Raw genomic sequence first — 24,712 nt, forward strand, 5'->3', positions numbered from 1 at the left:
TCGATATGGAGCACACGATGCAAGATGCTGTTCTCACTTGCCAGGTTTTCGACGTCAGAGTTGATGACCTTTTGAAAGACGCATCCAGCAATGGCGTCCTGGATACGTTGACGACCGCCAAGCTTTGGATGCAGTACCTCACGCGCGATGCCACCCCAGCACAAAAACACACTTCTGGCAGACTGCAAGTACGCGCCGGCCTCCCGTGTAGCCATGGTTGTTGCAAACCGTTGCAAGTAAGCCTCGATCTCGAGTTCTGACCACACTGGCATGAACAGCACAAAACCGCCGTCCTTTTCAAGCTCCTTGTAAATTGGGCGAAACGGGTTTGTGACGAGCAGAACTTTAGCGGAGCCGTAGCGACGTGGGGGATTGGCATCTACAATGAGCCAGACTTGTCCGTTGCGGAGAGTGTCCTTAACACCATGGTGGCTGTAAGAAGCAGACCCATCGGCACGCAAAAGATAACGCCGCTCTTGGTACCTTCCCGTAGCAGCCGGCTCATAGACAAACGGCAACGAAACATTGTTTTCCCTGTTCTGCCGAAAGATGCGGTACAAAAAGTACGCCGAGAAGGCTGTCTTGCCGATGCCAGGGTTGCCAGTGACAATCCAGTTCGTCCAAAGCGCGTTTGCAGCGTCGGTGATCACGTCGAAGAGTCCTTCGTAGCTCTCGCGAACCACGAGGACGGAACCCAAATTAGGATTGCCCAGCCAGAACACGTTTGCAGGAAGAACTAGGAACAGTACGCTGACACTCTCGAGTTCGAGTCGCTGCTCGTTCACCTCGCCACGATGAAGCGCGCGCCAAAATCTGGCAAGCTCGTCGTCCTCGTCCACTACCAACCGGGGGGTCACAATGTGAGCAAGCAGTGCTGCTCTCAGTCTCGAAACCTCCAAACAGAGAGAACAATACTCACACGGAAGCTCGCCTTGAAGTTGGATCGTAAGCCGCCGATTTTCTGCTTGAAGAGCTACAAGTGCTTGATGATCTGTCATTCGGTTGACAACAAACACGCGCAAACACATTGATAGTGAGGCTCCATGTGCAAGACCAAGAACTGGACAAGGCTGACAAACCTTCACTAGGGCCTGGTTGAGCATTGACCCGTGCAAGCAAAAGTTGAGTCGTGGGGGCAATAGTTGCCTGCCAGCTCTGCGCTTGATTCGCATACTGCTGCTCCTGTGCGACATTTTCTGCATCGCGTGCAGCCGTTGCAAGGTCCTCGTAGTGTCGCACACGTTCGCGGCTTTCCGCCAGTGTTGTATTCAATCGGGCAATCTCGGCTTCCAGCCTTTCTCGCCCGACCGCGGCCGGCGGCAGTTGCTCCACGCGGGCGCGCTGGACTTCGCTCGGAGAACGGTCTGCAGCTGTGGGCGAGAGCGGCCGCCGAACAGAAATCTCTTGGCGGTCTTGGCGGTCTTGGCTGTGCGACATTCGACAAAAGAAGAAAGAAAAAAAAAACAATACAGACTGTTCATCCTAGTTCATGCATTGCATTTTGAACAAACCACGCACTGTTGTCTCTCAGCACGGAAACCTCTCACGAGGTAAAAACAACGCAGGAGAAGTGGGCGTTGCGTGACAAACAACGCATCAAAAGTTGCCAAGTGACGTGAACGAGCTCAAACCCCTTTCACCCCTCTCCCCCTCACTTTTAGACCCATTCCCGACCTCCTCCTGCCTTGCCCTTGTTCAAGTATGTCCGAATTAATCTCTAGTCTCAATAGGAACCGTTGCAGGGTTACTTATTTTGTCGGTACCTCTTCAGCATCGACACCAAGTTCCAAGGCTGAGGAGGGTCTCTCAGTATGTGAGAACACTCTGTCAATGCAATTCCCAGTTGATAGACACATGGCTCAGTTCTTATTATTTTTTTGATAACTTTCACAATAATCGAAAATGGCAGCTCCAGCAGCACCCGGCAATGCTGGCAATGGCGCCGCTGAGGAAGTCGAGCGCTTTGACGCAACGTCCATGCGCTTCAACACTGCCGTCATCGGACGCATCCGCACCGGCGCTGCAGTCATCAGCGGAAGCACTGCAGGCATCCTCGGGCTCACGGTACGCGAGTCAGACAAGCAGGCAGCAGTGTGGACAGACGAGGGACGAGGGACGAGGAACGGCGGCGATATTCTCGACTCACTCACACACTCACTCACACACACTCACTCACAGACTCACTCCGATGATTTAGTTCACTAACCGCATTTGCGTGTGCTTTGGTTCTGCTTTTGGGCGTTTGTTGGTGCTCGCGGGGGCGGGGGGTGCAGGGTCTCTATGGCTTTGGCTTTTACTTTGTCGCATCGCTCCTGCTGTCCTTGCTCCTGTTCGTCAAAGTACGAGATAAAACAAACCGGAACTTGGTTTGGAAGTGTGAATTGTCATTGTGGTTGTTTTGCTGAAGGTTGGGGGGAAAGACAGATTGTAAACCGTTGAACTTCCACTCACTTGTTCTATTGAATCGCTGATCCCGCCTCACTTGATCCTCGGAAACGAATTCAAAACATGGGACATCTATTACTGCTACTACCGCTTCCTACTTGCTACCTGGACGCTTTCATCCGACCCCTCAGGCCAAACGCAATGTTGCCGCTCACTTTAGCTCACCGTCGGCCATCACGACCGATGGACTGTTTGACGGACTCTCAACCTACGTGTTGCTATGGACGTTCATGTACGGCATGGTGCACGTGTACTAATAATTCAAAATGCAATTTTGGGTTGAGCTCTGGAGTCGTGCACATCTGGCCATGGTGTTTCTTGTTTGTGTTTGTTTTGGATGCCTTTATGGTCAGAGGAAACGCCACCAAGCCACCACAACAGCACTCTCATATGTACTCGGCAAGCAAAATGTAGTATTGGTTGTACTCGTCGTCCGACATTTGGGCGATGAGCTCGTCTGTGATTTCGTGAAGCGGGTAGGGCCGCCCACCAACAAGCGCCTACATTCGCAAAAAATATGACGATGAGAAACCCAGAAGCGGAACATGCCTATGCGCCTCAGCAAGCAAGGACGGGCCACTTACCAACGCAGTGTCGCTGCTGGATTGAGATAAATCGCCATCGGCTCCAAGAGCGGAAACTGCCATGGGGCTGGCCTCGTCTGGCATTGTCTCGAGCACTCGGTTGATGTGGTGCCGCCGCTCCCTTTCTTGCATTTCGCGCAAGTAATCGCTGTACTTTTGAGGGTCGTGGTGCAGTGATTCTCGCTCTTCTTCGTCGTCGGCTCGGAATCGCTTTACTGGCTGGACAGCTGTGCGAAAGAAGCAGGATGAGTCAGCATACCGTTGATTTCCATCACATGTCTTTTCAACAAAGACCATAGCAGCTGTGTTGCATCTACCTGTCGGCTCGTCTTCGACATAGATGGTCGATTTTTGCATCCATATTGGCGGAGCCTTGGCTTTCAACTACAAAGAAAGATCCATCGACAAGTTCAGTTGAAAAAAAACTAAACCAGGCGGCAACAATGACTTACAGGTGCTTTACTCGAATCTGCCAGCTGGACGGCCATGTTGTCGGTTGGCAAGGAGCCCATTCCACCTGCTGGTCGACCAGACCGCCACTGGAGAGCTGGAGCAGCTGATGGCGCCTGATATACGTCGGCAGTTGAAACTTTCGCATACATGGCATCTTCAGGGGCCTAGCACAAACAGCGATGCCATCCACAGGGTGTGAGTAATCAAAAAATCAAAATTGGCGAGAAAAGCAGCCAGAACAGATCAGCCCCGCTCATCCTTACTTGTGGTAGCTGAATGCCTGCATACCCCTTGTCGTAGAAGGTAACTTTGTCTACTTCCTTGATTTTGAGCACCAGCTGACGGATTTGCTCGTTGAAGCGAGATTCGCGCGCGCCAATGGCGTGGCTGAGCTTGATGGCGTGGTCGTCAGGGACAACATCGCCGCCGCAAAAGTAGCACAGCAGACGGCCGTCGTGGTGAAGAATCACGGGGTCGCGGTTGGGGATGCTGGGATTGTGCAGCTGCTGTTGCAAAATGTCCTGAGCCTTGACAATGTCGACTTCGGTCGAGCCGCGGCCGCACTTGGCACACTTGTACTTGGCCATGCTCATGTCGGCAGTCTCGGCGAGTCGAGCGGTTTGCTGGCGCAGTAGCTGGTTGATTTTGTGCAAGCGATACTTGACGACGTTGACCAACGACTCATAGTCGACCACGTACGAGATAATGTCTGCCTTTGAGTACTTTTGCTCGGGCGTCTTGACCTGCTTTATTTTGACTTCCTTGATGAATCTGTTGCTTCGCAGCACTGCGATCGTCTTGTTCAGCTGTGCAAGCATGGCAAGTGAGCGAAAACACCGACAAAAAAGACATAGTTGCTGAGCAGTGTTTTGAAGATCCTGTGCGATTGTAAACGTTACCGAGGCCTTGTCTTTGTCGAGCTTGAAGAACTTCATGAGATCCTCCTCGGTGACTCTTGACAAGTAAGGACGGATTCAATGTGAAACGTCAGAATGGGCAAACAAAAAGAGCTCCTTCTAGTTCTTCTCAAATTTCCACCTTGTCCAACTGATCTCGATCCGCATCAGTATCAAGAGCTGTATCAACACTTACTGGTTGTAGCGTAGAATGGTGTCGAGCATGACGACGCAGTCTGGCGGGTAGAATGCTCTGACAGCGAGCAAGGCGACGTGCTTGATGCAGACGGGCACTTGGTCGTCGTCGTCGACGTAGCCAGCAACGCCATACGTGAGCATGGACAGCGACGAGTCGGCTGAGCCAGCATGAGCTTGAGCTTGAGCCTGAGCCTGAGCTTGAGCAGTGGATGGCGTTGGAGTGGCGACACGCGATGCGAGCGCAGACGACCCAGCAGAGCCAGACGGACCAGCAACAGAGTCGGATGAGCCCATGTTGGCATTGGCAGCAGTGGATGAGGCCGACCCGATGGGCGATGGGACGACGACGGGACCCGCCAGTGGAGTTCCATTGCCAATGCTATTGCCACTCATGCTACTCGTGCTGTACTCGTGCTACTCGAACTACTTGTGCTCTGTGATGCGATCAATGTTGGCATCAACAATGACACTTTTTACAATGAGTGAACGAACACACGCAATTGGAAAGAGAGAAAAGAAAAAAGAAGAAGAATAAAAAGTCTGAGAAAGTAAGAGAAAAAAAGGACTGCGGGTTTAGGAAAATTTTGGAGAGGGAAAAGGTCAGCATGCGCTACTCAACACAGAATGCCCATCCATCTCATGAGTGGGGAACGTCTGTTGAAACGGAGGATGAACAACAGCAGCACAGAGATTTAACCTGAACGTTCTTACTGCACTGTATTCTGTATTGCGATCATCATCATCTTTCAGTCCTTATTCAGTCTTTGTTATTTCTTGGTCTCCATCCATTTGCGAAGATGGCTGGCGTCGCCGCGTCGTCGTCGTCGGATCCCTCGCGCTGGGTCGACTACTTTGCAGTGTTTGGCGTCAACTCCAATGGTAATCCCATACAAACCCCAACCCCATAACCCCATAACCCCCTGAACCCTTGTAGCTCTTTGATTTCCAACTTACATCCTTGTTCTCTCTCCCTCTCTCTCTCTCTCTCTCTCTCTCTCTCTCTCTTTGTGCCAGACATTGAGGAGCAGCTCGCCGCCCGCTCATCCTCATCCACTGCTGCCGCTGCTGCTGCTCTGTCGTCGTCATTGACCAGCACCCGCGCCCCTTCGCCTGCCAATGCACCATCATCATCAACATCAACATCAACAACATCAACAGCAGCAGGGACGGCCTCTGTGAGTGCTGCTGCGCTGGCTGCGAATCCAATCCCGCTCGATCCCCAAATCCAGTCCCGCTACCCGCCACAGGACCACCCCGGCGCGCCATTCCCAAAGATGGCCTCACTCGTAAGCAGACAACAAGCGCATAAACACTCACACGCTTATTGTGTGGCTGGACCGCCGTCCTTGCAACAACATCCTTGAGCGGGGACTTTTGAGCGAGTTGAGTCGTGTGAACGGTGTTCACGTCACACTCGTCCGATGCGCTCCGTCGACCGCCCTTCCAGTGAGATGCATTCGTCTCTGAAAGGCTTGGTGCATGTGCAAGAAGCGTGTTTGAGTCGCAAGGGGGAACATTGTGTGGAACATTGTGGAAGAGCAGCGCGGTGGACAAAATCCCAAAATGGATAAAGCCACGCTCTGAGCTCTGAGATCTGAGCACTGAGAAGGAGGGTGAGAGGGAGGGTTGCGGAACTCAACGTTGTGAACGAGATCAACGCGGATCACGAGAATTACGAGAAAACAAGCATTTGGGAACGATTGGAAGGAGCTTCAAGCTATCTGAGATTTGAAAGATCTTCTGAGCGATCTGAGTCTACACAATGCGCACTCCTGAGAAGCAGTGATGCGAGGCAATGGGAAAAGGGGGGGAAAATCGCGTGATTTGGAATGACAAAAACATGCAGAACAACAAAGATCAGGCAAAGTCTCAGAACGAGGGATCAATTCACAACATCGCCGCAACCCATGCTTGAAGAACAAGATCGCGACAGACCCTTTGACACTTCACTTAAATGATGATCATCACCACTCTGCTACAGTTTTGCCAGCCTTGCGGATGGACGACGCACACTGAATACGCAGAGCCTGCATTCAACGTCGCAGTGCTGAGCGAGGCGGACGGCCTTTGCTACTATGTCGCCTCGTTGACGTTCTGGGAGCAAGTAGCCACACTGCCTGCAGCAACAACTGCTGCCAACAACAGCGGCTCCACCACTGACCTCCCCCTTCGCCGAGCCCCAAGCCCGTCGCCGTCGTTGATAACACGATCCACTTCGTCGCTCACTTCTTCGAGCACGAGACCCAACAACACCGCGTCTGACGCTGTGAGCCAGAGCAACTCGGCGTCAACCAACGCATCTGTCGCAGAGAGCATTTACGTTCCCAAGGCAATCTGCCTGATTTCGCGCCATCCCTTCTTTGACGCCTTCCGCCAGAGTCTGTGCCACATTTTTCTGTCTGCGCAGCAGCTCACCAGCATTTCTCCCGCATCTGTCTTCAGTGTGAGTCAGGACACACTCGGTCATGCGGAGGCAGCCACCACCTTTGCAAACCGCCAGGGCGGAATCAACGCCGAAATTCTGGCTCATATGGCCGCGCGCATTGTCAACGACATCCCGTTGCCTCCGGTCGGTGGGGCCAAAGTCGCAGTCCAATTTGGAGGCAAAACCAGCTTGCAACCTACACCCGCCACGCCAAGCGCTGCGCCCAGTCCTCGGCAACCACGAGACGGCGACCAGAACAGCTCGTCTGCGGCGGCGCGCGATGGTGGTGTGGTCTCTTCGAGTGCCTCTTCGGCTGCCGCAAGCACCATCTTCCTCCAGCGAAACCCTCCTCGCCTCCTCCCAGATTGCCCCGTTTCCGTCGCAAGCGTCTTCCGAGCCCTTGACGTGAACAATACGCTGCTGGTGCTCAGTGCCATTCTCACCGAGCAGAAGGTGGCCTTCATCTCATCATCGCACGCCCAACTCACCAAAGTGTCCATGGGCTTGTTGGCGCTGATGTACCCGCTCGTCTACCGCTACGTCTACATTCCAGTGTTGCCGCGCCAACTGCTTGAAGTCCTGTCGGCGCCCACGCCCGTCATCCTGGGCCTGCATACCTCCTTTTTGCTCGACGCCGAAATCTCGGGCGAGCTCGACATTGCCAGCCTGGACGACATGGTCCAAGTCGATGTGGACAACAACCGCGTGTACATTCCCCCGTCCATCAAAGTGCCAGATCCGCCGTACCGTGCTACCGCTCGGCTGCTCACGCGATTGCGCGAAATTCTCTACCCGGATGTTGTCTTCTCGGACGACGCCTTCACGGGCACTCGCCACCAGCACGTGCAAGCCGCTACTCGCGCTGCCACAGAAACGACAGTGACAAGGTGCTTTGCCTCGGGCGCTAGTTGCTCGCCGGCATCCAAGGCAGCGCTGACCAAGCAGCTAGATACCGCTGCCATTGTCGAGTTGGAAATCCGGTTGGCCTTTTGCCGCTTCTTTGTGTCCATCTTGCATCGGTACCGCGAATTCCTGGCCGTCGTGCGGGTCCATCCGACGCCGCGCGTTGTGTTTAACGGTCCTGCCTTTGTTCGGAGTGTGGCCATGGATGGCTCGGGCCTGTCCTCGATGCCACAGAATGGTGGCGCGAGCGCGGCCAAATCCGGCGGCCTGGCACAGTCCGATCAGGATGGTGCTGGCCGCGATACCGACTCCCACCCCGACACGGATGTGGCTGCTGCTTTGGCCGAAGCCGCACAGTCGACACGCAATCGCAGTCAGACCTTCAGCTCATCGGGATCCGCGGTATCTATCGCCCGTAAGCTCGTCCAGCTGGGCAGTGCGCCTGCTTCGGACAGCACGAGTGCGAGCAGTGACTGGGACCGCCGCTCGCTGAATTCGCATGCTGCCTTCCATCACGTTCACCGCTCCACTGAAGAAACTGCGTCGATGAGGGCTTCCTTGACCACCACCCGTGGGTACCATGGTTTTGCGTCGTCCAGCCTCGCCGCCCCTTTCGTGGAAGCTCTGGTTTCGGGAAATTGCTTCTCATACTTTATCGAGGTCTACGGAGCACCCAACCGCGACCGTACGTTCTTTGACGATTTTGTGGACCAGTACAATTTGGATTCGCGAGTGCGGATTACGGCAGCCGACTGTCTCGCCCGCGACATGATGAGTTATCCCCTCGACCCCGTCTTTGTGCACATTCCGCGCATGGCCGAGCTCCTTGCGGATGTCGCCGACAGCATCGCGGCCACCGCCGTGTTGTCCGCTCCTTTGCCGGGCGCCGAACATGCCGCAAAACCGATTCCACAGCTGACGACGACTTTGGTGGAAGCTTCGCCGCTCGCGTCACTGGCGCCGGCTGTTCTGCAACGCCTTCTTGTCGTCGCCGATGGCGCGTCCGCTCAGCCCTTCCAGTCTGGGATGTCGTCGCGGTGCAGCTGTGATTTTTCGCAGTGCGAGCAAGAGGGCAGTGCCCTGCACTACGGATCAGCGCAACAACGCCTCGTCGCAGCTTGCAGGACCACCCTGTTTGCGCTCTCGGCGATTTCTGGTCGTTCGCACATCCCGTTTGTTGCCGACACGGACACCGAGTCCAGCACAGTCCTTCACGGCAGTGCAAGTGCGCCGGACCCTTCGTCGCCAATGTCGCCGACGTTGAAGATCTCGCACGCCCAAGCTCTGCAATCCGAATCGTCGCTTGACGGTGCTCTTGAAAGCACGGATGCTTTTGCCCAACCAGTCCCGTCGTCGTCGACACTGATGCACCGCACAACGCTCTTGCGCTCCGTCTCGATGGGCTCGCCTCCGAAAGCACAATCCGGACTGGTGCGTCGTCGCAGCGCGCTTCGCTTGCTGGACGTGCTGTCGAGTCGAACGCGTGATCCTCGAGCGCGACACGGAGGCACGTTGCAAGACCAGCGAGAATTGCTTTCCAGATTCTTTGATCTCTTGTTTTCAGAGCAAATTCCGGCAGCCTGTGAAATTCTGGCCCCGATCAAGCGCATTTTGAAGGACGAGTCCGCTCGCATTCACTTTTGCCACATTCTGCGGCTCAAAGAGCGCGCAGCCGCCGCCAATCTTGCATCCGGCGGCAAGACTGCGCTGTCGCGCGAGCAGTTTGCAGTGTTGGCATCGCTTGCCAATGTCATGCTGGCCGACGAGTACATTAACGAAACGACCACTGCGACGCTGCTGGCAACGCTTTCGCAGCACTTTTTCCGCATGACTGGCGGCATGCAAGAGTTTTTGTGGCACAAGATTGCCAGCCACGAAGTGTGGCGCAATGACGCCTTTTGGAAGAACTCGTTCTTTGAGCAGATGGAAGAGCGCTTGGCTCTCGTTTACTCGAGCAACAATTCTGCCGCAAAAGACCCTGCCGCCACTACTCGCCCGGCGTCGACAACCTCGAACCTTCCCATTTTCAGCTCACTGGCCCCCGCCGCGTTCATTGATATTGACACGCTGGTGGTTCGACGAACTGCCGAGTGGGATGCTCTCGATTCCCAGGCGCGCGACGCCACGTTCCAGATGGAGGAAGACTTGGTGTTTGAACAACTCCAGCAGCACGCCACGTCCATGGTCTCGCTGATGGGCAATCTGCAAGAGGTCGCACAACTGACAGAGTCGATTGCTCAAGAGTGCAACCTCGCACCCGATCGTATCGATCAACTGATGATGCTGGTCGAGCAGCTTGCCACTCATCATGAGCTCATCCGTCAGCAACTCAAAGAAGAGTACGCCAAAACACCCGACATTGACTCCATCCGTCTGTCAACCGCCTCCGTGCCGTTGCTCGAGGGGGAGATGCTCTTTTTCCAAGCACCCAAATGCTTGCTCCTGACGACTGCCAAGGAGAACGGCCTCGAACCAGCGGAAGGGACACTGTTTGTCACCAACTACCGGCTGATCTTTCGTGGATTTACGTGCAAGCACTCGGTCGCCGCTGCGACCGCCGATCTCAAGCAGCTGATGCTCACCCGCTCCGTGCCGCTTTCCTCCATTTTCAAAATCACCAAAACATCACTCATGTTTGACTCTGAGCACGAGCGGTGGGTTCCCGAGGGTCTTGAGATTTACAGCAAGAGCATCCAAGTCATGCGACTCTGCTTTGATGACAATGGGCCCAATTCCTCGCACTCCATCACGTCCATGATGTACAAGATGATCAAAAACCGCGCTACACCGACGCTGGCCAACGAGCTGTTTGCCATCTGTTCCGGCCGGCAGAGCGACCCGACGAGCAAGAACTGGACTGCGCATGTGGTGAGAGGGTTTTTTTTTTGTTTGTTGGATGCCATTTTGTTGGATATGCGCGCTGGTTTGACTCTCACTTTTCGTCTAATCTGTTTTTTTTTCTCTCTCTCTCTTTCGCCACTCGACAGATATCAGACTTTACCCGCATCGATCCAAACATTGGGTTGACGACTGCTTCGCCATTCCGACTGACGAGCGAAAACCGGCACTTCCAACTGAGCTCGACCCTGGGTCCAGTGCTTGCCGTGCCTCGCACGCTCACAGACCTCGAGCTCGGGGCAGTGGCCGAATTCCATGTCGATCGCCGCTTGCCGACGGTGAGCTGGGTGCATCCGACGCATCGCAGTATTGCCCTGCTACGCTCTGGCATGACAAAGAATCGCCGCGGAATCGCCGGAAAGCGTTGCGTCGAGGATGAAAAGTATATCAAAGCAATTGTTGCCGCTGCTTCGCCCGCCGTCCAGTCTGTGCGTCATGCAACCACAGTGACGGCTCCAGCTGGGGGTGATGCGAAAAAGCCGACGGACGATTCGTACCCGGCGCTGTATATTTTGACGGAACGGGCCCAGTCTCGCTCGTTGGTGCCATCCCGCTCGCAGGATGCCGACAGCGAGTTTGACGTGCCCTTTTACCCGCGCGTGGAGTTTCTGTACCTCGACCATTTGGGATCGAAAGGCCCACTCCAGCCCAAGGACGCACAGCTGGCCCTGGAGCGCCTCGTCCATGTGTGCTGCCGTGCTCCCGATGACCAGCTCTTGTCGCAAATTGAGGAGACTGGCTGGCTTGGTCTTGTCTCGAGCGTGCTGGATGCGGCCTCGCTGACGGTGAGTCTGATGGAAACCCTCCGCGCATCCGTGCTCATCAGCCTAGAGAAGGGCACGGCGCAGACTGCCATTATCGTGTCGCTCGTCCAAATCATGTTCGACCCGTACTACCGCACCATGGAAGGCTTCTTTACGCTCATTCAGAAAGAGTGGCTGGACGCTGGGCATCCTTTTGCCTTGCACGGCGGCCATACGACAGCGAGCTCGGACTCTGCCCGTGCCCCGTACTTTTCCCTGTTCATTGACGCTGTCTGGCAAATCACGCGCCAATTTCCAACCAGCTTTGAGTTTAACGAAGTCTGGCTTGCGCATATTGGCTTTCATGAGCACGCCCTGCGTTTTGGCACGTTTTTGCTCAACTCGAAAAAGGAGCGCGACGAGCCCGGGTCGACAGGCGAGTGTTTGTTTGCTCGACTGGCTGCGGCCCATCGCGAATCCGCCGTCTTTTTCAACTTTTTGTACGCTCCCCCAGCCTCGTGTGAAGGCGTGGCGCCGTCTCTGCAAAGCTCTTCTTCGAGCTCGTCTTTCGATTCCTTTGCGCTTCGCTCGACTGCCGACTGCATTCGGCCAAGCTCTGATGTTGCCGCGCTCGCAGTGTGGGCATACCAGTACCTTACTGCAGAGACGGAACGCTTCGAGTTCCGCCCGGGCCATGACGAGCAAGGGCCATTTGGATCGATGGTGGCTCTTCTGAAAAAGATGACGGCCGTGGACGTGTTTGGTGTGAGTGAACCAGCGCTGTCGGAGAATCAGCCTGACGATGGCTGGCGTGGGGTCTGGCGCGAGCTAGAGTCGGCCAAGTGGCATCAACAACAGGAGGATCCTCTGCAGGAATTTGTGGGGTCGAGACCCGCGCTGGAATGTGTAACCGTCTACGGCAGGCAGCCTGCACATCCACTCCTCAAAGGACGACTCCCCGAGCACCTCGAACCGCTCTACGTGCTGCCTCATCGATTCGGGCTCTATACTTACCGCGCTCCGACCATGTGCGACCACTGCGGGACGGTTTTGTGGGGTCTCGTTCGGCAAGGCTTTAAATGCAACGACTGTGGCTACAATACACACGAGCGCTGTCTCTCGCAAGTACTGAGCACCTGCTCGTCGTTCAAGCGTGCGACTGCGACCGTCATCAACACGGCTCTTGGCAGTGCCCCTGCACTGCAGCAGCCCGTCGCTACACTGGCAGCGATCGCCAACTCGCCCGTGGAGTTGCTGCAGCGGAAACTCGCTGCAGTGACTACGGCCCCGGCCCCTACCCCATCAAAGTGTCGCCGCACCCCTGCACCACCCGGCCCGATCTCGACGATTTCAGATCTCCTCAAGGCATCCGGGTCGCTGAATCCGCTCGGCCTGCTCCTTGGATCTCGTCAAGCCAGCAAGCCCCAAGTGGACGTTGCGCTCGTCGAGACAAAACCTTCCCGTGCAAGTGGCTCGAGTACCGGATATGACGAAGATGGTGATGAGGGTTCTGCTGCAGCCTCGGCGCTCAGCTGGATCGAGGTGAGCGCGGTTGATGGTAGCACGGAGGACGTGAAGCCAACTGCGCCGCTCACTGGGCGCTCGCACCTCAACTCGATCGGCGGCAAGGCTGGCTCTGGATTGCCGCGGCTGGGCAGTGTCAGCATTGGCGGTGTCGCGGTGGCGACTGCCGATGGTCCTCGGCGTGCAGCACAACAAACAGCGCTCGAGGTGCTGGGATCGCTGGATGAGCAACAAGCCGCCGGCGAAGGTGGAACGCCGTCAAAGGTGCCCTCTACACCAACCGCCCCTCGTAGTGTCACGAGAGATGGGTTTGTTCCAGAAATGCGCAAAGCTTCGGCCTCCATTTCGGTGCAGCGCCAGTCCTTGGCACCCGATACGGACAGTTTGCTGGACGAGGTGGCTGTTGTCGCACCTCAAGGCCCTGCTGCGGCGACAGGTGTGGTCGATATCACTATGGAAGGCGAACTTTGGAAGATGGGCGGCGCCATCCACTCGTGGCAGTGTCGTCACTTTATCCTGGACGCTGGCTCCTACCGTCTGCTCTACTATGAAGCGCTGAAGACTGGCACGAAGAAGTTTAAGGGAGAGGTCGATTTCAGGAAGGTGTCCCGCGTCACCGAGCTGACGACGTCGCCGGGCGGTATTGGTGCGAAAGGCCGTGAAGCGAACGGAAGCTACTTTGAAATTGCCACCGACGAGCGCACCTTTTACTTCCTGGCGCCGAGTCCCGAGTCGCGCAGCCAATGGATGCGGCAGCTGAACTCATTGTTGGTGCATATGCGTCAGGCCGGTGTGAATAAGCTGTAAAATGTATGAATGTGTTACGTGAACTAATGAACAAGAACAAAACAATAGCAAAGCTCACAGAACCAAAGTCTTGACGAACGTCCCTTCTTGAAACAAAGTCGGAATACATGACAAATCATGCACTTGTGTTGACGCTTAATCATCGTTTGAGCACATGCAACGCAAACACATGCGTGGCAGCACGGCATCAGCTGCACGCACGATCGCTGTCCGACCTCACTTCCGATCAGTTTTCGGAGTCTAGCTGCGACTGCATGCTGGCGTTCACGACAATCGAATTTGTCATAGGAGATAGTTGCTCCTTGATGGCGCTGTGAGGATGACTCAGTCGTGAGATTGATTCAGCGCTGACCTCTGCAGATTGTGCGTGCTGCTGCTGCTGCTCCATTCGAGAACGAACGAGATCCGAATCCAGATGAGGTTGCAACTGCTCTTCGATGCTACTATGGTGATGCTCCATCCTGGGTTCCTGAGGCATTGTAGCATGAGCATGCGCGCTGCCCTGATCGACAAATTGGCTTAGCTGTGTCAGAATGTCGCGGAACGACGGTCGATCAACTCGTGCGAGTTGGAGGCAATCCTCCGCAAGCTCTGCCATGGCATGCGCCGATTCTTTGTCTTGAGGGCTCCAATCAATTGCCTTGTCAAGCACTGCATCGATTTTACGGCTCCGTTTCAGCTCGCGTCGAACATTGGCGATCAGGTCGAGGCTGGGTGGCTGTCCAGTCAGCAGCTCAAGCAGAATCATGCCATACGAGTACACGTCTGTCTTGATGGAAACCTTGCCGTCCTGGTGGTACTGTGGGCAGATGTACTGGTATGTTCCTGCAATTGTTTTCGTTTTGATGTAGCTGTGAGCATCCACTTGAGCTGGTATGGAGCGAGTCAGACCGAAATCGGCGACCTTTGCGTTGAAATGAGCGTCCAGCAGTACATTGTCTGTCTTGAGATCCAGGTGGAACAGCGGCTGACGCGGAATCGCAGTCTGGACAAAGTGCATAGCATTTGCAATATCGGTCGCAATGTTTCGGCGCTGCTGCCAGCTTAATGCAGGCGTCCCATCCTTGCGATCAAGACGATCGCGAATCGAACCGTTTGCCATCAGTTCGTAGACCAAGCAGCGCTCCTTGCCTTCCTGCGCAAAACACATAATGGTGACAATGTTCGGGTGACGGAAACGTGACAGAGCTTTGAGCTCGGCCTCGAACTGAGGGGCACCTTGAATTGAATCCGCTGCCAACCGTTTGACGGCAACTCGCTGACCGCTCCACACACCAGAGTAGACTTTGCCAAATCCACCGCCACCGATGCGCTTGGACTCTGAAAACTGCGCTGTTGCTTGCGACAGAACTTGCAACGACACTCGCGGAATGGTATTGGATTCCAGTTGAGCAATACGCGCCTGGAGTTGACGAACTTGCTCAGACGTCGGATCAGACGCAGCGAGAGGCGCGCTGGCAGTATTGGATCGAGGAGCTGGTGTGGGTGCGACACGAGATGAACTCGCGAGAATGCTTGCACGTTGAACGCGGACGCGCTGATTTTCGGCCCTGGAATTGAATCAGTCAGAAAGACAGTAAAGGTCACAAACACCCGCAAGACAAGGGCACTCACCAGAACTCGCATTTTGCCGGAAGATTGTTGGATAAAACCTTAACGACACTTGAAGAGATCCGGTTGTCCCACAAACTGTTGCAAGCGAACACGACGCTCGGTATTCGATGGCTCATGTTGCTGCATCAAGTTGTTCATGGAAGACCCGCACACCTATCACCCCCCCTGTACCGCAACAGAACGTACTAGAGAATAGACAGATTCGCCATGTTTCGAAGTGCAGATCCAATCGCCTGTGCTCCCGCATCGCCAATCTGATTCTTGAACAGCCTATGCAGCCAAACATCAGAAACGTTTCATCGTTGAGCAAAGACCGAGATCCGACAAAAACTCAAACGTGCGACGACAATACCAGAGCTCAGTGAGCTCAGACGACGTCTGCAGGCCTTTAGCGATGGCACAAGCTCCAATGTCACTAATCTTGTTCTCGCTCAAGCTGCATCAATTCGATCAAGTCAGAGCCTCGTGACCAACAGCCCATGTGACAGCGCCCGAACGTACTTGAGGATTGACAAGTCCTCCTTGGTTCGAAGCGCAGATCCGATCGCCCGTGCTCCTGCGTCGCCAATTTGATTGACTGACATCCTATGTCAGATAAACATCAGTAGCGACCATTACTGAGCAAAGACCGAGCTGCGACAAAAGCTCAAACGAGCGACCAATACCTCAAGTCAGTCAGTGCAGTCGACGTCTGTAGGCCTTCAGCGATGGCACGAGCTCCAGCGTCACCGATCTTGTTTTGGCTCAAACTATGTCAGATCGCTCAAGTTAGTGTCACGCGCCCAATAGCCCCGGTGACACCACCAGAACGTACTAAAGAATTGACAGATTCGCCTTGTTTCGAAGCGCAGATCCGATCGCCTGTGCTCCTGCATCGCCAATCTGGTTGTCATACAGACTTTTTGATACCATACACGTCAGATCTTCTTGAGCAACTCATTTCCTTGCTCCTCCTGCCTTACGTAAGCACCTGCAGATTGTTGTTCTCCTTGAGACCCTCGGCAACGACCAAAGAATCTTCATCGGTAATCCCCGAGCTGCTGAGGCTATGGGAGATGCCGCGAAATACACTAAGTCTGTGCGCAGCAACGACCACGCCTCGGCCTGAGACGATACTTACATGACACAACTGGAAGACTTGGCTATTTCAAATAGCTCACGCTGCCGTGATGAATATGAAGCACCCATCTACAAAGGCCAAATAGTCAGTCAAAGATGTCGCTGCTAGGGCGATTCCAAGTTCCACTCCCTCTCCCCTCCCCTCCTCTCATTGCAGTCCACGACGGTGCAGTCCACTCTCAAGGTGACTTGCTACGCTTCATTCATCGCCCTTGTCATGAGACTCGACGACAGAACGAAATGATCATTCGTGAAGCGAGCTTTTGCTTTTCTAAATCACTTTGAAGGCCGCTCCAACTCCAACACTTCCCCATCTGCTTCACACCCACCACGACCATCGCCCACGTCAACACGAGCTGAATCAAGCTGAGTCGAGCTGAGTCAAGCTGGTCGATCGGCAACACTGGTGCCTGGGCCTCGGCGATAGCGCGGACCGAGCACGCGGTTTCACCCAAACTCAAACCCACAAAAGACTCCGACACCAAACACCGACATCAACGAGACATGGCGCGCTGCCACGATAGACTGGTGGATGAGATTATGTGTGTTTGGGTGTTGATGGCGGACATGACGGTCGCACAAAGACCAGAAGCAAAGCAACTGCTGAGTGGGAAACACAGCAAAACAACATTCAGCAACAACAACAACAACAACAACAACAACAAAGCAGGTCGATCAACCTGAACTTGGAAGAGCAAAAGTGAACAAGAAAAACCAAGAATGAACATGTCACACAAAAACATTGGATGGAAGCGGAAAAACACACCAGAGTCAAAGGAGCGGTTTGGCAAATTCGGCTGAGCGACTGCGGAGAGCGCTGCTTTTCAGTTTGCTCTGGTTCAGCAATAAAAAACAATTTGCACACTTCAACCCCCCACAACTCTTGATCAAATTCTTGGTCACAATCCTACGTCTTGCTGGCGGGACCGTGACACTCAACCTGGAGCAGGCTGACATGCCGAGCCTTGCTGTGATTGTTGTAGTGCTCTCGTTGCTCACTTTCGAGTGCTTGATTTCACAATAACGCTGCAGACGACTCATTTGGAAGGCGCAAAACCTGACCTCCAAATACAGACCAATGGATGGGTCATTATTATTTGTCAACAACCCCCTCCCAATTGTCTGAGTTTTTGTGAGTTTTTGTGTTTTTCGCCACTCCCCCCCTCCTCTCTGCACTCCTCTTTGTTTCCCCTTCTCATTCACACACGCAGCCCCTCATAATGCTGGACGAGGTCCCAGGCGCGTTTCCCCCGTGGCTCGACTCGAATGCAGTGCGCTACATCCACTGGCTGCTGTGGCTGGCCATTGTGCCTGCGTTCTATGCGCTCAACAGGCTCGTGGCCGCCTTCCTGCCCGTCACCATCGAATTCGACACGGCTGCCATGCAGCGCTGGGCCACTCTCCCGCCCGAGGTCGCTCCACTGCACGACGCGTCGTCGTCGCTCCTTGGCTCGAGTGTGAGCGCGAGCGACGGCGGTGCGGGCGCAGCGTCAACGTTGCCTCGGCACACGCCACCACGCACTGCGCGTTCACGCCAATCTCAGACCTCGACCTCTGGCCAGACAACGCAGACAAGCCAGATTGCTGATGATTCCGATCAAGCAAGGCCTCCAGTTCAATCGTACAAGGAAAATCGCACAAGCGTCCAAGATCTTGTCCACGTTCACAGCGCAAGGACGTGGCACCGCCGCCGACTCGAGCAATTCGTGCAGATTGCAACCTCATCCGCATTGCTATTGCTGGTCGCACCACTGGCGATCGTTGCATTTCCGCTGTGGGTTGTGCTGACACTCAGTCGACGGCGGCAGTACTGCCACATTCGGCGTCCCGTCGTCTCAGAATCCAAGATGATTGACGCCCGAAACGGACTCGAATTCACGCTGCTCACTGCAAACCTGTGCCTCATGCCCGAGTGCATTGCACGTGTCAACAACCTGCGCGACACATGGATACGGACGCCAGCGATTGCTGCTGCGATTGTCAGCTCGCAAAAGCAAACCACTCCGCATCAGCAACAGCAAGAGGATTCAGCACACATTGCCGAAGAGTTCCCTCATCTCGACTTTGTCTGCATCCAAGAGGCCTTTGATCGGCAAGCGTGCCACACGCTCGCCAGTTCGCTTTCAGAAGTGTTTCCACACGTTCTGTTTGATGCGGGCGCCTACGGCTGGTCGAGCAACAAGCTCTTGCTGAATTCCGGCCTTTTATTTGCCAGCCGATACGAAATTATTGCAGCCGAGTTTCGGCGCTATACTGCTGCAACCGATGTCGACGTTCTCGCCAGCAAGGGACTCTTGATGGTCCAGGTGCGGCTTCAGCCAAAAATCGTCGGGTTTGTCTTTTCAACCCATCTGCAGGCCGTCGACCGGACGCCCACCCACGCTGTGCGGCAGGCCCAGATGTCCGACATTCAGTCATGGTGCGTGGAGTTCCGCGAGCGTCTCACGTTGCCCAACGAGCGAGTGGCCTTCCAAGTTCTCGCGGGCGATCTCAACTTTGACGGACTGTCCCACGCCGACGCACCCGATCGCCAACATCCCTTGCTGCGTGATGACTATGATGACCCGTGTCGTACCGATTCGCAAATCTACCCAGAGCCAGAGCATCAAGGCACCAATCCCGCATCCGAAAAGCCGTGGACGGTCGGCACTGCGCTGCTCAAGCAGCTGCTCTGGCATCCGTTCGTCGCGACTCCTGGCGGTTTGGCCCGGGCCCTTCGGTCTGTCAGTAGTCACGTTCCTGGCGAAAGCGCCAACCCCGATCGCTACTACACTGAGAATGCCGTTTCATCCGATGGCAGCACGCACCGCGGCCGCCGAAGAATCGACTATGTACTGTTTCACCGCGCAACCTCTACCAGTCCAGACTTTACCACGCGCGTAGACAGCTTGCAATTTGTCACGCGGCTTGCTCGTCTGACTGACCACGTCCCGATCGCCGTTCGTTTCCGCTGCGTCCCATCTTCAAGCTGATTTGAAACCTTTTGTTTTGAGCTGTTTGTGTTTTTGCCCTTGTCATGATCTCAATTCATGGTCGACGTTACGTTGCGCGGTTTTCCACTCTAGTCTTCTTTTTTTATTCTTATTTTTATTTTTTGAGTGTCGAGTCGCCAATTCTGAGATTCAGCGAGCCAAATTTTGAAAATGTTTGACACGCTGCGTAAGCGGATTGCAGCGCCGACCGACTCACCGCAGCCAAAGTCTACTGGCAGCCCCAACAGTAATAATAGTAATAGTAGTAGTAATAGCAATAATAGCAATAATAGTACCGGCAGTGCGAGCGAGAATGGCGCGAGTACGAGTTCGCTGGAGGCACAATTGCAGCGGTACAAGAAGCAGCTCAACTCGGTCGTCCAAGCCTACAAGTCGCTGCAGCGCGAGAAGGACGCGCTCGAAGCGACTCTCAAAGTGCTGACATCGACGTCCGACAGTGGCAGCGCGGCCAGCAGCAGCAGCAGCAGCGAACCGAGCTCCAGCCAGCCAAGCTCAAGCGCGAGTAGTGCTGCTGCTGCTGCTGCGACTGCTGCGACTGGACCCGCGCCGACCAGCAAGCAGCACGCATCGTCACGTCAGGACGCACTCTCTGGAGCAGACTTGTCGGCGGGCGCCGCGGATGACGGATCTGCTGCTGGTCCGATGATGGGCGGTTCGACCAACACGCTCCCCGCCAAAGAAGACCAGGCTGATGGCGAGGACGGTTCGAGGCAAAGCGACACTGCAGCAGCCCGGAACGATCGCGCGGATCATGCCATGGGAGCGGCCGAAGGGTCTGAGCAACCTCAACCTGAGCAATCTGAGCAATCTGAGCACTCTGAGCCATCAACGGAATCGTCTGAGCAATCCGAGACAGACACGTCCAAGCTCATTCACAAGCATGAGGCTGCTCTGGGCGAGCTTCGGACGCAGCTTGCACAGGCAGATGACAAGATCAAGACGTTGTCGCGCGTAATCAACACAATCTCGCAGGAGAAGGCAAACATTGAAGCAGGCTTCAAGGAAGACCGCAAGGATTTGCTCGCGTCTCACAGAGCAGCACTGGTGGATTTGCAGCGCGAGAGCGCAGAGCTGCTCGAATCAACCAAGCGCTCGCACACCGCGGAGGTTCAGACACTTCGTAGCAGCTTGGCCGAAGCGCAAGCGCTTGTCGCCCAGCTTCAGCAGCAGCAGCAGGAGCAACAGCAAGCAAGGCAACAGCACTCCCAGGCGCCCTCGATCGGTATTGCCGAGATTGCTCGCCTCGAGAAGGAGCGCGATGCCCTGAACGCAAAGCTCACCGCAAGCCGCGAAGCCACCGAAGCCACCAACGCTCTACTTGTGCAAGAGCGCGCTCGGTCGGATCTCCTGGCCCAACAGCTTGCCGAGGCCGGTGCACAGAACGCGTACTACAACACGGGCGATCGCTCTCGGCTGGAGTCTCGAATCGCCGAAATGACCGAGATTGTTGCCGAGCTCGAGTCCCAGCATCGGTCGGACGTAGCGACTGCAGCGCAGCTACGCGAAACCATCAGCCAGTTGGAGTCCCGCCCTTTCCCCGCTGCGGAGGGCTGGGGCGACTCGGGCGACTTGTCGACCCCGCCTGTCCGCGTGGTTTTGAGCGCAGTCCCGGTTCGCGCCAAGCGCGCACCTTCCGCTGCCAAGGCAGTGCTGCAGTCGCAAGCATCGGAAGAATCCACCGGCAGCTCGCCTTCTCCGTTGTCGGTGATTGGCGACCCTCTCGGAGTTGCAGAACACCAGGCAGCTGAAACCCCCGATTCCGCCTCACCAGCGAAAACTCCGTATCCTGACAGCGAAGAGGCGCTCTCGACACCGGCTCCTGCACCAAATAACAACAGCATTGCTTCGCAAGCCATTTCGGCCGAGTTTGAGCGCTACAAGACTCGGGCGCAGGCTGTGCTCAAGGGTGCCAAATCCCGCGAGGCCGCGTTGGTCAAAGACGTGGCCAGCCTGAAGCAGGAGGTGCTGCATGCTAAAACTGCTCTTGAGCGTGCGTCTGCAGAGCAGCTTGTCTACCGAGAGCAAGAGCGCGTGCGGTTTGAGCAACAGCTGCAAGCCATGGTGAGTCGCGGATTTTTTGAGTGTGTTGGTTGTGCTTTTGCTGGATGTCAACACTAACAAGTTTGCGTTGCAATGGCAGTCGGCTCGGCTCCAGCAACAACAAACAGAGGCACTGCTCCAGCGCGACGAATTGCACGAGGCTCGCGAAGCAGAGACACACGCAGCGATGGACCAGTTGCAAGCCACCGTTCGCGCGAATCGGGAGCGCACCATTCAAGTTCTCGCAGAAAAGGACGGAGAGGTGCTGCAACTGCGAGATACCCTGCGCAACATTTCTGAACGCTTCCCCGACATTGTATCGCAAGCAATGGTGCGCTCGCAAGCGCAGTTTCTGGTTTCGTCCGGTGACGAGCCCAATCATGCAGCGCCGCAGTTTTCTACCAGCAACGTCAACGGGTCTGGACGCTCGACGACTTCCGGAGGCATGCCGTCATCGACTGGTCTCAATGGCACATTGTCGGGCGATGCACCAGCTTCAAACGGTCGTCGCCACGCCAGCGACAACACGGTGCTCCGGGACTTGGTCGGACGACTTGCCGATCCGAACGGTCGCTCGCATCAGCAGCAACAAGCTAGCCAAGCCTCTGGTGTGGAGCTGCTTCTGCAACAGCAACAGCAACAGCAACAGCAACAGCAAACGCTCTTCCCGTTCGGCGAGGAGGAGGTGGCTCGTCAGGCGCAACTGGCAGCAGACGCTCTGCTTGCTCGGTCGAACTCGAACAACGCCATCCACCACATGGATGCGCGATCGGCTTCTTCCTCGCATAGCGACAGCAGTGCCTCGGTTTGGCCAGACAGCGGAGCAGTTTCACCACCCAACAGCGCGCGGGTGGCGAGCGAAATGAACCACTTGGTGCATCTCGCCACCATGCAGGCCAAACGTGACGAGGAGCTTGCTGCAGCTCGGCGCTCTCGCCGAGAGCTGGAAGAGCGAGCGGCGGAGGTCGAAGAGCGCGAGCGCAAGCACCTCGAGCAAATCCAAGTCCTCAAGGACGAAATTCGCCGTGCCGAGCGCAACGACAAGCGGTCGAACGTGAACCTCGAGTATCTCAAGAATGTTGTTGTCCGCTACATGGCCAGCCCAACGGCCGCTGCCAAGCAGGTACGCGTAGTTGTAGTAGTTGTAGTTGTGTTTTCTTCCTCGTTCCTTCGCCAAGGGAGTATGGTCCCGATTGCTCAACGGCGGCATTTGCTTTGTGTTTTTGCATTGGGCAGGAACTCGTTCCCGTCATTTCCGCTGTTCTTGAGATGAGCCCCAAGGAGCGTCAGGCTGTTCTCTCCGCTCACGGCATGCGATGATCAAAAACTTTGCGCTGTCTCCTTCAGTTGTCATTGTTCAACAAGTCGTGCTATCATGTTTTTTATTATCATGGCTAGTTTACGTACTAGCATCCAACCTCTCAGTCCACTTTTGAGCGAATGAAGCAGCACTCCGTCACAATGATGATGGTTTCGCTGCTTTTGTATGGATTTGCATTACAGACCGCCATTCATTCGCCTTTTGCTGCTGCTGCTGCCACTCCGCCTCAGCCACCACCGCCGCCATTGCCGCACTCGCTGCTCCAGTCATTCGGCAATGGCACTGGCGGCGTCAATGCAGTCACCGTCGGCGTGCTGCTGCCATTCACGCTCGGTCAGTCTCACTGCTCCTCGTGTTCCCTCCCTTATGCGCAACGTTACATCCAGCAACTCAACCCAGTTTCTCAACGATGCTTTGTATGACTCATTGTGTGTGATCCAACGCCGAATAAATGACACAGGCGTGCTCGACTCGGAGCCGTTCGAAACCGCTTATGAAGGTACCAATCTCAGATTCTGAGCCGTCGATAACGATGCGGGTCACTCGTAAACGAGCAGTGCATTTGAATCTGAACATTTTGCTGAAATCTTGGTTTGAATGGCAGTTACTTTGGGCTTCTTGATGGCGTTGTACGACCTCCAGCCGCTACTCTCAGACGCTGGGTTGACCGTCAACCCAATCATTCGCGATGACCAGTCCACACAAAGCTCGTCCTTCATCCAAGGCACTGCGCTCATCGAGACAGATGATGCGATCGCGGTCGTTGGTGAAGTCGACAGGTTTGTGTTCAACAGGTTTCTTGTTGTTGTTGTTTTTCCCTTCGAAGACTCACGACTTGTTTTGGTTTCCGCGTTGTTTTCTGTTGACAACCCATTTCTTGGACTCGCTCAGCGACTTGTCTCTCCTGGTAGGCTTTCTAGCGTTTCTTGTCTTGCAGTCGTTGACTTGCATTTTCGCCTGACCTTGCATTCATATGAATGCCATTGTGTGGTTCTGGCGCAGCTTGCAGGCCTGGGTGCAAAATTCAGACGACCCATCATCTCGCCAGTGTCCGGAAACCCGGCACTGACATCTGCAACCCACTACCCAACGTTTGTACGAGGCGGAATCAACGACAACGCCCACGTTGCCGCGCTCTGCAGCGCCATCGATGCAACAGGGTGGGACCAGGTCGGTATCATTGCGTCTGTCGATGCGTTTGGGCTGGCAACGTACTCTGCCGTCTCGCAGTGCCTCCGCGACCTGTCCGCTGGAGAGCGACCAGACATCCAGGTCATGTCCTCCGAGTTTATTCCTCACACCGTCACTGCCACGACCAAGCTTTCGATTGACGAGACCAACGATCGCATTCAACGGTCTGGCGTGCGCGTGATTATCTTTTGCGGCAAGCCGAACGTGTACGACAACTACATGAATGTCTCGTCGCAAGCCGCGCATGACTTTTTTGCAAGCACCACGTTCTTGGTGGCGCACGCAGTCTCCACGTCGTCCATCGGAAGCACTGGCGGCGAGTACTTTCCGCTGCCTTCTCCGGCCACCGTGCGTGCTTTGCGAGATTCATTCGGGACCATCCCATACTCGGGAGTTCATCTCGATACCTTTGCGACAACACGCATTGCTGTCATGTCGCAGCTCGCCAACCCGTACACTCAAGTCAACTCGTGGTTTGCTGGCTCGAACATTGCCATCAAGCCCTTCCAAGGCTTGCGGTACGCCCCAACGTACTTGCTCTACGGGTACGATTCCGCC

General features: G+C 55.3%; 6 protein-coding genes across 6 annotated transcripts; 4 read left to right on the plus strand and 2 right to left on the minus strand.

Moving 5' to 3' along the window:
- Positions 1-1,878: 1,878 nt before the first annotated feature.
- On the plus strand, positions 1,879-2,736 carry CAOG_07234 (hypothetical protein). The gene is made up of 3 exons (XM_004343043.2): positions 1,879-2,064; positions 2,274-2,339; positions 2,577-2,736. Exons 1-3 carry the CDS (start codon positions 1,903-1,905, stop codon positions 2,700-2,702), a joined length of 354 nt encoding a protein of 117 aa, XP_004343093.1. The 5' UTR covers positions 1,879-1,902; the 3' UTR covers positions 2,703-2,736.
- On the minus strand, positions 2,732-5,130 carry CAOG_07235 (hypothetical protein). Its single transcript, XM_004343044.2, has 7 exons — positions 4,575-5,130; positions 4,382-4,436; positions 3,746-4,288; positions 3,482-3,646; positions 3,347-3,413; positions 3,030-3,256; positions 2,732-2,945 (listed from the first exon to the last, which is right to left on the minus strand). Exons 1-7 carry the CDS (start codon positions 4,967-4,969, stop codon positions 2,832-2,834), a joined length of 1,566 nt encoding a protein of 521 aa, XP_004343094.1. The 5' UTR covers positions 4,970-5,130; the 3' UTR covers positions 2,732-2,831.
- Positions 5,131-5,336: 206 nt separating this feature from the next.
- On the plus strand, positions 5,337-14,038 carry CAOG_07236 (hypothetical protein). The gene is made up of 4 exons (XM_004343045.2): positions 5,337-5,455; positions 5,591-5,862; positions 6,558-10,772; positions 10,892-14,038. The coding sequence occupies exons 1-4, from the start codon at positions 5,374-5,376 to the stop codon at positions 13,874-13,876; spliced, it is 7,554 nt and encodes a 2,517-aa protein (XP_004343095.1). The 5' UTR covers positions 5,337-5,373; the 3' UTR covers positions 13,877-14,038.
- Positions 13,857-17,334, minus strand: CAOG_07237 (hypothetical protein). Its single transcript, XM_004343046.2, has 10 exons — positions 17,290-17,334; positions 16,611-16,678; positions 16,453-16,536; positions 16,305-16,388; positions 16,156-16,239; positions 15,992-16,075; positions 15,843-15,926; positions 15,677-15,760; positions 15,491-15,565; positions 13,857-15,426 (listed from the first exon to the last, which is right to left on the minus strand). Exons 2-10 carry the CDS (start codon positions 16,676-16,678, stop codon positions 14,103-14,105), a joined length of 1,971 nt encoding a protein of 656 aa, XP_004343096.1. The 5' UTR covers positions 17,290-17,334; the 3' UTR covers positions 13,857-14,102.
- A 495-nt stretch (positions 17,335-17,829) lies between these two features.
- On the plus strand, positions 17,830-19,581 carry CAOG_07238 (hypothetical protein; the record flags this gene model as incomplete). Its single annotated transcript, XM_004343047.1, has 1 exon — positions 17,830-19,581. One exon carries the CDS (start codon positions 17,830-17,832, stop codon positions 19,579-19,581), a length of 1,752 nt encoding a protein of 583 aa, XP_004343097.1.
- A 171-nt stretch (positions 19,582-19,752) lies between these two features.
- Positions 19,753-24,697, plus strand: CAOG_09064 (hypothetical protein; the record flags this gene model as incomplete). Its single annotated transcript, XM_011272495.1, has 8 exons — positions 19,753-21,663; positions 21,743-22,765; positions 22,879-22,935; positions 23,146-23,296; positions 23,424-23,462; positions 23,568-23,742; positions 23,855-23,870; positions 23,966-24,697. Coding segments are annotated over 8 exons (4,104 nt in total), but the record flags the coding sequence as incomplete, so codon positions are not given.
- Positions 24,698-24,712: the final 15 nt, after the last annotated feature.

The sequence above is a fragment of the Capsaspora owczarzaki genome (assembly GCF_000151315.2).
Source record: "Capsaspora owczarzaki ATCC 30864 unplaced genomic scaffold supercont2.15, whole genome shotgun sequence".
Classification (NCBI taxonomy): Eukaryota; class Filasterea; order Ministeriida; family Capsasporidae; genus Capsaspora; species Capsaspora owczarzaki.